Below are 11,455 nucleotides of genomic sequence, written 5' to 3' on the forward strand. Positions count from 1 at the left end.
CATGGCTATGGCCGACCGGCGAAATCACCACGGTTCTTCACATTATGGGATTCGACCGGCCCAGGGTTTTATTCATCTCAAACCTGCCGATCAGTTAACGAAGATGTCAATTGGATCTCGATTTCTGTAGCCCAGTTGACGGTTATATTTTCGCCAGATGTTAAAGCAATTATTGGCATAGAATAATACAGCCGTTTCGTCGCCGAGCCTGATAAATTACGAAGTTCCGAAACTTTTGTGGGTTGACCAGAGGCCGCAGAGCTGGATGACGACATAGTCTTATTGTTATCGTTAATGATATTATCCTGCATAATAATTATAGTATAAATAGATAATATACGTTATAAATTATATAGTCATAATTTTTTCAAACTAGAAGAATTATAAAATATAATTTTCATAATAGGTGCTATACTATATTGAAGACTGAATTAAGAGTGTTATATCGGCGCGCGACAGTAATATATTCAGTGGTGTAACAAAAAAATTTGGCCCCCACCCCGCAAAAATTAAAAAAAATGTTAAGAATGGGCCCCTAATATATTGTTGTACCAAATATAATCCTATAACCAAAGACCCTACATTACCGTGCCCCCCTCCCCCCGCAACGCAGGATCTGCGGATCCTCAGTTACGCCACTGATTATATTTATTTCAAACTATGTAGTTTATAGTATACATTTTTTTTCAAACTATATGAACGATTTTAAATTTAATTTTGTGTAAATACACATAATATACCTATAATGTAAAAATGTTCAAGTATCATCTGTATTCTATATTAATTTGTTTTACAATAAACAATAAAATAAGAAAATCAATTTTGTTTAAAACTGTAAAAATGTACAATGTCTATTTTTCTTAGTTATTCTGAAAGTACTGGAAATTTTTTATTTTGACCTTTTAGAAGTATTAACTCGATTCACTTTTTTATCACATGAGCTATTAAAGCTAAAAATCACAAATCGTATTTTTCTTCATTAAATCGTATACTTATATAAATATAAAAAAATATCATTGTAAAATCAATAAGTTCATCGCTCCACTCTGAATCTTAAATTATTTTAATACTTCATTTAAATATGAAAATAATGTATAATACGATGTAGATAAAATTTGATTCATCTATTTCATGAAATATCAAATTATTATTTAGTCAAACTTTATTTTCATAAACCTTATATTGAGTTATATATAATATATATTCGATATCCACTTTAAGAAAAGAGCGATCTTATTAAGTATATTGAAAGATATAATTTTATACTTTGCAGATTAAACGTATACATTATCTTAATGTTTAAATTACTGTTTTTGAGTTTTCACTACTTGTACTTTCACTAATGTGAAACGTCAATAATTGTAGTATATAGGTTGTAAATAATACAACTTTGATGATGACCGTAATAACAATTTATTATATAATCAAAACGGCAAATTAAATAAAACACACATTACTGCGTACCTGTAAGTCTATGATTATGATAAATAGTATAAGCTCTATAATTTATTATAGTATATATGTGCCGGATTTAATACAATATTCTGGACTATAGTATTAAAAAATACACTTATTTTATTATACATATTACAGTATATCTTATAATCAATGATATCGAAATGTGTTTTTAGTAAATGTATATTATTTTGTAAATTAGTTACTATATTATTATAAAATTTATAATTAAAATAAATAGCATACGTTTGTCGTATTTAAATAATAACGAATAACCATGACATTAACACGGCAATGATAATATAGTCTCGTTAACCTTCAAGGGTTATACGAAAAGTGTTTTTTTATTCATACTTTTAATATATACCTTATACTTTGCACTGGGCCTAAATACGATGATGTCAAAATTCTTTTGAGATTTGTATATATAAAATTTATTCGTTTTTAAACTGGTTTTTAAATTCTGAACAAAGTGATTAATCTATATATTTGTTTTAAAATTGTATTTTGCAAAAGAGATAATTTTTATATTGTACATATACAGTAATTTATCATTTTAATATTCCAATTATTAACCATTTGTTAAGTCTATATAGTATATATTATTTTAAAATGAGAGAGGACACAATTTCCACTACCTATATATATAATACGTCCAATTCACTGGACCATTTCTACTTAAGGGGGTGGTTATAGTCTTATAGATTAGGTATTAAAAGTGGGAAAAGGTTCCACTAACATTTTATACAAAACATTTTAACTTTTAATTTGAAAAAGTACTTTGAATTATAAACCATATTGATAATGATTTATAAACGCCTCTTTTTCTAGATTTCTTTTTCTGTGCACGCGCGTCTGTTATAATCTGTAAGATCTTGGGATGAGTTCAAATAGTAAGAAAACCAGATGAGACACATTTACCGCGGAATTGTCGTTTTCATGGTAATTTGATTTTTTCTCTGTTAGTCAAATGTTTTTATGAGTTAATTTAAGAAAAAAAAAGACGATAGGGAGGATTCAAATGGGGGAAAGGTTGGTTAGCATATAAATTTTTGTATTTTTTCACTTATAAAAGTTGATCAGTTGCATTACTATTGCATTGACGCGTTTAACGGAAGGAACGATGAATTCGTACCGGTTTTCCTACTTTCAGAACGAGTAGAGAAAAATTGGCTATTTATTTTTATTTGACTGTTAATGCAACTTTTTGGGCAGGTTATACATTATTATTCTAATTTTGCAACTGTTTTATGAATGCGCGGTATATCGTTATTATGGATCATGACGTCTACATACCGGTATACAACAATATATTATACGTGTAAGGTGCAACTGGTTTACGGAAAATTGGTATCTTCCAATTTGTAAACAAACAGCTTTTTGTTGGTTGAAATTCAAGGAGATTATGATTGATTTATTTAGGAAACGTCTTATTGATTTCTTATACATCTTATATATTTCTTTAAGTGAACAATAATAAAAAAAAAATTAAAAATTGTATTTTAAACGTTATATTTGACCTGTAATTAACCGTGAAATTGACGTACCTAACTACTTAAGTACAAATGTTTAATTCTAGTATGTATAATCAATCGCTTATTGGTATCCAGTAGGTACCGTGTATCTGAGAAAAATAAATTGTGTAACTCTTCATACCTTCAGGCATTTCAAGATTAATTGTGTATTTATTTAAAAAAAATAAATAAACATAGGTATATTTCACTTATAAGTTTCTATTATTTGTCCTTATATATTTTTGTATATTATTATATATTTATATAGGTAATATATTATATTCAATTGATATACAATTGATTACAACTAATTAGTAACAGTATAATAATAAAAATAATAGGTACCTAGTAAGAAATAGGTACTAATAATAGTAAAAATACAAAATCGATCAAAATTACGTCGCCTTATTCGCCTATATTAATTATGTTGTCTCTTTCTTACACTCGTAAATAAGACGTGGTAAATTTTCCTACACCAGTTTCAGTAGCGTACTATAGTGATTAGTGTGCTTTTAGTTTTGATATTAGATTGAATTGACCTATTATAAAACTTTCAAGTAAGATTGTAAGAACATTATAATATGTGTTCTTAAGTTGGTTTTTTTTGATACCTATTGTAATTTTTAAGTAAATTAAAAGCATATTTAAACATTTAATGGTTTATATACCTACTCATAACTATACGAAAAAAAGAAAAAACTAAAATGATAATATAATAATTAGAGAATTAGTATAATTACTATTTACTATTTCCACATTAAATAGTACATGAATTTTAGTTTTAGCATTGATTATAGAATAGCTTCTATAATCAATGGTTTTAGAAATTCCATGTAGTCTGTAGATATAATATTACTATTATTACTGCATTCAAAAATTAAAAATAACTTAATATTATCAAATAATCAGACAAGTCTGATAAGGTATGTATTGTCTAGATATTGAGAATATGAAGATTATATAAAATTATGTCGACTTTGACTTCTCTGTATTCAGTATTGTGTTCTTGTGTAATTGTGTCTTGATTCTTGCAAAGTTTTCTTTTCAAAGTTCTGGATTTAATATATTGTAAAATAGATGTGTAAATTATTAAATTAAATAAGGGATAAGATAAGATTTGTCACATCTGTTATATCGCTATAATGCTTTATGTATACTTTAAAACATGTTGGATTATAATATTACCGTGTATACAACTTAATAGTTCGGCTATTTTGAAAACTTAAATTTTTAAAACCAAACCTTTAGTTACAACAACTCATGAGCATCATCTAGCTGAACCACACAAGTAAAAGTGACCAAAGTAATTGCTAAAATTAAAGTTAAAGCTGCTCATTTCGAATGTAACTCTGTCTCAGATTTGCGTACAAGAAGTATCTGAAATTGATCATAATATTGGAGTCAGAATGCCACTTGAGAAAACTATAAAGAACTTACGTAGTTTCTGTCAAAGATCCATTGGATTCAAAAACAATAAAAGAATGTGAAGTTTTAGGTAATTTGAGTTATAATTTTTTATAAATGCAGATACCTAAACCTAATGCTATTTTTTTTTATATTATAACAATATAAACTGTAATACTTATTTGTAGGTGAGTGGAGTACAAACTGGCCAATCTCACTATAAGCAATTAATTCTTGATGATAATGGAACATTGGAATTGAAGCATCTGAACGGGTCATTTTGTTTGTTACTAAGGAATATTTAAAACTAACGTTTAGCAGATGCTTCGAGGAGGTATATGAATGGTAATTTTTCATTTGCTCCAAGGCAATTCCAACATTATGTGATCTGAATAGTAGTCAATACAATTTTTATGATTGCTATGTATTGTCTTCAACAAAATAAAACGTTAGCATATGAATATTATATGCTATGAACTTAATGAAAAAAAAAATGTTAAGAAAAAATATTATATTAACATTATTTATCTACAGCTAATAATATATTATTAGATATTATACTCATAGTTTTAAGATTTATATTTATATTTATATTTAAATTCATTTAGATTCATTTTTATTATAAATTTTATTTTATATACTTACTAAACATTTAATTAATAAGCTACATAAATCATGTCATGATAAACATCTTATATAATAGATTATAATATTGATAACAAAGCAAATAGATTGTATATATTATTTTTTATTATATTGATTATATTATCATTTTGGTTTTACCGGAATTTGTTCATCTTAAATTCAATTCAAATAATTCAATTACACATGATTTATTTCAATATCTCAACGGTAACTATAATTTAACGGTGAGTGTTCAAATACATTCAATATTTATTTAAGTACATTTAGACAAATATTCAATTATAATAAAATACAACCATTAAATCTTAAAATCATATTAGAATATTTAAAAGTATCTGATCTTAAATCAATAACCAAAAAATATAATATAAAAAAATTATAAACTGAAAAAAAAACATTTAATAACAAAAAAAAAAATAACCTATTAATTAACTTCTTTTGTATACATATCAACATGAAATAAATCTTTTCTGTAAGCTAGATAATTCAATTTTCACTAAAGATAAGTATTTTAATAGTTCAGTTGAAAAAAAAATAATAAACAAGAAAATGATTTGATGGATGTTTATTTATTTATTGTAAAAACCCCAATCGGCAAATTGTATAGGTTAATACAAATATAATAAGGCACTTAATAGTGGTTATAACCAAAAAGTTATAAATTAGTTTAAAAAAAACAAGCTGAAAAGAAATTCTATATATTTGATTCTGTATAATATACAATTAGTTTTAAAGAAATTTTAACAAAATATCTTAAATAATCCATTAAAAGAAATTAATTATATAGGTAGATAAATTTTGAATAAAACGTTAAATCTTGTCAAAAACAATTCAAATTATTGGAAGGTGATTTAATAAATATTATAATAATGAATCAAAACTTAAATAATTGTAGATATATAATGTCTACTGGAATGTGTGTAGTTTGTACATGACAAAAATTATTATAAATTATTGGTTTAATTTAAATAAACGTTAAATATTACCTTCAAAAAATCTTTATCATCCTGTACTTCCTATCAAAATAAAAATGGAAAAAAAAATGAAAAGTTTTATAATTGTATGATAATGAACTGACAAATTTTGTGAGAATGTACATACATAACAAATTGTACATTGACTGGACCTATAAGTTATTATTATTAAACAAATAAAAAAAAAATTCATCAGTTATAAAGGGTTTTACTTTAAATTATAAACAAATTATCAAAACCTAGGGTGTTACAATTATCATAATTGTAAAATATTTGAAGAAAATAAAAGAAAGATAAATATAAAACTAGAATATAATTAAATGATATAATATAATATGTGATACACCTAATAAAACTATAGTTAATAAAAAAGTTACAAAAAAAATTCTTATTTGATTATGATAAAAGAATAATATTACCCAGCTTATGTTGCTTATGAGTTGTGGTACTATTGCTATGACTATAAATGAATAATTAGCATTAAATAATTAAATAATTAAATTTATATGAGTGTGCTTAATATGTTTGTTTAAATAATTTATTATAATAATGATAATTGTAGTTCCTCTTCATAGATAGGTTAGGTTATCTATATCATTAATTTTATAATAAACAACATTAGATTTTATTAAATTTTCAATTGTAAAAATTTCTTTTGACCAGTTGAGTTTTAAATTTATTTCTATACACATTTACTATTGATGATATTCTAATACGATCATTAATTTCAAATTTAGATTTAATACTGCTTGGGGATATAACTTATATTTACAATATAAATTTGATGTATATAATAGTACTAAGTGTCCATGTTCTGCAATGTACCTTTCTACCCGACCTACCAAGTGTCTGCGTCATGCAATTAAACAGTGGACCATACAAAGTGACTGTTTTCTAATTTTTTTGGTAAATTATATTTAAATATTAGTAAAATTCTTTAGCAACTTCTAATCCAGTTTATGTTTTTAAAGGAATTGACCATATATATCTAAAAAATGAGCCAATTAATATACTTTAATCCCTTATTAGTTTTATATAAAGTCTTATGATTATCTTCAACTTTGTTTTTATTGCGTTTATTCCTTAAATTATAATTGGTATCTTCAGTTTTTGCTTTTGAATTATAAAAATAATACAAGTCAGCCTGTCAAGTACCATTAATGCCACTGTGTATGAAATGTCTAGTTTTGAAATTTTTCCTAGATGATTTAAATAGTCCATACATTTCTATAATTTCTGGTTGTTTAGATGTATTATTTGTATTTATATTACATTGTATACAATATAAATGTTGATTATATTTATTATTCTTTTTAATAAATTCAGTAATACCTTTAGTATAGACCTTTTATTTGAGATTTAGAATTCTATACATTTACTTAATTGTACTATTGGTAAGATTATAAAAAAAAAAATGCTGTACCAACAAACTAATATAACTAATTGTATAACTAGGTAGATTTTTGTTAAAATCAGCATGTAAAACAATACTGGTTTTAGATCCAGAAATCTGATATGATTGTCTACTCGTATTAATAACAAAAAAAAAAAAAAAAAATACTAGAATCTTTAAATTCTTGTGGAGTTGTATATATTAATGAAAGATCACAATGTTTTATTATAAATGTTTTGATATTATCATAAGCAATATTAGATTTTTCTTTTTTATAATCCAAATTTAATAATTCTTCTAGATATCTCATGCTGTTAATCTCCAACCAAATATTTTTCATATTTCAATGGTTTAAGTATGTTGGATTTTTCAGTAAGTTATATAATTTATCTGTTAAATAAGCTACAATAGCAAACAAACTTAGTTTAGATGAATGGTATATACTTTGTAAAGGTAAAAAAAAATACTTCATAATGGATATGGACAATATTTTATAGAATTTCAAAGCAAATCACCACTCAGAAAAATTTTAGTATTGAAGTTAAATGCAAATTGCACATGAATATATACAATTATCCAATTTAAATATTTATGAAATATATCTAAATATATTAGATAACAATGTTTAAACTTATTATCACTAAATATGGCAATCAAGTTTCTATTATATTAAATAATAAGTATAAGTTATTTTTATCTTATAGATTTGTCAATGCTGTTTTTCAACAAGTCATAGATAATTATAACAGTAATTTAAGAAAAATTCCTTTGATTTATAAAGGTAAATAAAATCTTGATTATGGGAAATGAATTTATTTGATATATTTTTTTATTAACTTGCTAACACAAAATTTTCTTAATGAAGTAATTCTTAAAATAATGTGATATTTAACAGTAGTTATATTAAGAATTCTTAGTGTATAGTGTATACTGTATAACAAGTATACAATACTTATATTTTCATTTAACAGAGAAATTTAATATTTTGTGATGCTTAACAGATATTATATTAGTTTTGATTTTTTGTGATATTTAACCGATATTATATAAATTTAATTTTGTTTTGGTATCTAATAGATATTATATTAAGAAATTCTGTTTGTATAAGTGTCCCAGACGTACTCTCATTGTAGTGTTATCTTACCATTAAAGACAGGATGAAAAACCAGTATAAAAATCTTGATGGACATGAATCTTTGTATGCAAGTGAGTATAAGTGAGAACAAGATCATTTAAAATTATTAATTTGCTTATTACTTGATTCATCTCATGAATCTGTGAATGTAATACACTTTTGAATATCACTAATATCCAACAATTATTCTTCAAGATAATCCAATATTTGAAATAAAAATATTTATTATATATTTTCAGGTAGGCGATTGAGATTAATCCAAAGTCCTTTGATAGTGATTTTGTGCTTCATATTTTTGGTTTTTTCTCAATCAAATTTAAGTCAGTCTCTATCGAAAGGAGAAAGACACATTTTTATTTTGAATCCCAAACAACCCCTTCTTCACACATCTTCAACCAAGTTTTTATCATTTAGCTTTGACACTTATTCTTTGAGAAAGATGAATGAATTGCCAATTTCAGACGAAAGATTTATCAATTTGGCAAGACTCTTGAGTCCAGCATATGTCAGAATCGGTGGTACATCTGCAGACTGTTTGTTCTTCAATGAGGTCTGTTTTTATTATCAGTCTATATTATATTAATTTATGAATTATAAGTTCTATTTGATGGATAATACAGCTTAATTTTTAGTCTCCACCGCAGAATTCACATACACAGGTAACAAGTCCAATTGATGGAAATCATTATTCGAATTTTACATTTTCAGAGGAAGATTTTTTATCTCTTTACCAATTTACAAAAAAATCAGGATTACGAATGCTCTTCGATTTAAATGTTTTAATTCGAAATCCTGATGGATCATGGAATGATTCCAATGCTAGGCAAATAGTCGAATTTGCTAAATATCATGAAATGACATTAGATTGGCAACTCGGAAATGGTAAGTTGTAAATTGAAAGTAAATTTTCTAAATATAGATTATTAAACCGCATAAAGCACGCACGTTATCATATGAAATTGAATTGTAGAGCCAAATTCCTTCAAACACGTATTCAATGTAGATATCTCTCCTCAGCAGTTAGCAAAAGATTATTTCGCTTTGCGATCTCTTTTGAATACATCTGGATACAATGATAGTATTTTAGTTGGTCCTGAAGTTGACAATATCAAAAATCCAATAAATATAACATATCAAGGACAATATTATGTTAAAGAATTTCTGAAGAATGACGAGGATTGTATCGATTATGTTACTTGGCACCAATACTATATCAATGGGAGAACAGCTAAAGTCCAGGATTTCATAGATCCAAAGGTTTTCAATATTCTCTCGAAGCAAATTAAATCCTTGCAAGATGTCATTGATGGTGTAGGGAAGAAAATTCCAATGTGGCTATGTAAGTAATTTTCATATAAATTAATACTTGGTTAGAGATGCTTGGGAAATACTCATTTCTGGAAATTTAAAAACAGCTGAAACTAGTACAGCATTCGGTGGAGGTGCTCGAAATATTTCGGACCGATTTGTTGCTGGATTTCTCTTTCTTGACAAACTAGGTTATTCTGCAAGTGAAGGTCTTCAAGTAGTAATCAGGCAATCGTTTTTTAATGGACATTATGCCATGGTTGGACCCGACTTGAATCCAAATGCTGTCTGGTGGGTGAGCGTCTTCTACAAAGAATTCGTTTCCAACAAAGTTCTTAAACTAGCAACTATTAATAATTTTGGAAACGTTAGACTTTACGCTCATTGCACACCTGAAAAGTCTCTCGTGAGTAGAGTGCCAGCCGTCACAGTGTTTGGGATGAATCTTCATAATTATTCTGTGAACATTTCAATTCAAGGATACAAATCAACTCCTAAAATCACAATATTTATGTACGCACTCACATCAGACGATTTACAATCCAGGTACTTTTTATTTTAATAAAGTGATTAAATACAGATGCTATGAACTGATTTTTAAGGATAAGACATAAACCATAAGTATAATTTCAAACTAGGTAGGCTGACTAACTTTCAATCTTTATTACCTAAAATTAAAATACACATAATTTCGCAAAAAATGTTTCATCCGAATCGAAAAAATCGATGTTTTTTTTTCTTTGAAATACAACATATATTTCATCAGTAATTATATCAACCATATGTGCAACTCAAAGTTAGTCATCCTACTCAGTTCAAAATGGATTGGGTCTAATGCAAGTAATTTATTTTTAGAACGATTAAACTAAATGGAAAGGATCTGAACTTACTATTTAATGGAGATTTACCTCCGTTCAAACCTGTGATTCTGAAAATAGGAAAGTTCATCACTCTGCCAGCTCATTCTATGGTGTTTATTGTAATGCATGGAATTGATATTCCTGCCTGTTTCACTTGATGATAATTGCTTGATGTTAAATGCTAATTTTATATTTATTGTATTTTTATGTAGTTTGTACTAAAGTACATTTCATATTAAAGGAACTAGTTACGCATTTCACCTGAATTCAAGTGAAACAGAAAAATTCAAAATTGTAATCAATAGTAAGAAAGGTTTAAATACAATTAATTAATAATTTATACCTACTTCAAACTTTATACAGGTTGTAATGGTTGTATTCGCTTAATTAATACGTACCATAAATGCCACAACAAGCATTAATTTAAAAACAGTAAATTGTGTATTTCAACGAAATATAATATTAACAATTATAAAATAGAGTTGCAAAATATTATAAGTTTACATTGATTATGGAAAAGTGATAGAGATTTACCTGATTTAAGACTACGTTATATTCTGTGTAGTGGGTGGTTGTACACTTGTACCCATAAGAAGTACTATATAGTACAGTAATTGAAATAGAAGAATCACTAGAATGATTTCTAGTAGAGTGGGTAGAAACACGGAATGATTTAGAAGATCCACTCCATGTTTATCCTTTTATTTTAATTCATAAATGAATATAAGTATAGGAAATGAAAAAGTTTACTAAATATTTATACTAGT

At 25.8% G+C, this 11,455-nt stretch overlaps 1 protein-coding gene and 1 long non-coding RNA gene across 6 annotated transcripts; both read left to right on the forward strand.

Annotated features, from left to right (window-relative positions):
* The first annotated feature begins 3,917 nt into the window (after positions 1–3,917).
* On the forward strand, positions 3,918–4,975 carry LOC126551210 (uncharacterized). The gene is made up of 3 exons (XR_007605075.1): positions 3,918–4,257; positions 4,328–4,464; positions 4,562–4,975. It is a non-coding gene; the product is annotated as an uncharacterized LOC126551210 (long non-coding RNA).
* A 144-nt stretch (positions 4,976–5,119) lies between these two features.
* Positions 5,120–11,028, forward strand: LOC114122244 (heparanase-like). Of its 5 annotated transcripts, none has more exons than XM_027984848.2 (8): positions 5,120–5,242; positions 7,687–7,757; positions 8,463–8,591; positions 8,760–9,070; positions 9,153–9,402; positions 9,491–9,859; positions 9,936–10,374; positions 10,684–11,028. In XM_027984848.2, exons 3-8 carry the CDS (start codon positions 8,543–8,545, stop codon positions 10,844–10,846), a joined length of 1,581 nt encoding a protein of 526 aa, XP_027840649.2. In that variant the 5' UTR covers positions 5,120–5,242; positions 7,687–7,757; positions 8,463–8,542; the 3' UTR covers positions 10,847–11,028. The 5 variants fall into 5 exon arrangements, with proteins under 5 accessions (XP_027840649.2, XP_027840651.2, XP_027840652.2 ...); XM_027984850.2 differs by having other exon boundaries at positions 9,608–9,859; XM_027984851.2 differs by having other exon boundaries at positions 9,677–9,859.
* The last annotated feature ends 427 nt before the right edge of the window (positions 11,029–11,455 follow it).

The sequence above is a fragment of the Aphis gossypii genome, chromosome 3, assembly GCF_020184175.1.
Source record: "Aphis gossypii isolate Hap1 chromosome 3, ASM2018417v2, whole genome shotgun sequence".
NCBI lineage: Eukaryota > Metazoa > Arthropoda > Insecta > Hemiptera > Aphididae > Aphis > Aphis gossypii.

Coding starts and splice junctions, on each gene's coding strand:
- LOC114122244 (XM_027984848.2), top strand. CDS start 8,543: ATGAAAAACCAGTATAAAAATCTTGATGGACATGAATCTTTGTATGCA. Junction 8,592..8,759: donor ACATGAATCTTTGTATGCAA/GTGAGTATAAGT, acceptor ATATATTTTCAG/GTAGGCGATTGAGATTAATC. Junction 9,860..9,935: donor GAAAATTCCAATGTGGCTAT/GTAAGTAATTTT, acceptor ATTTAAAAACAG/CTGAAACTAGTACAGCATTC.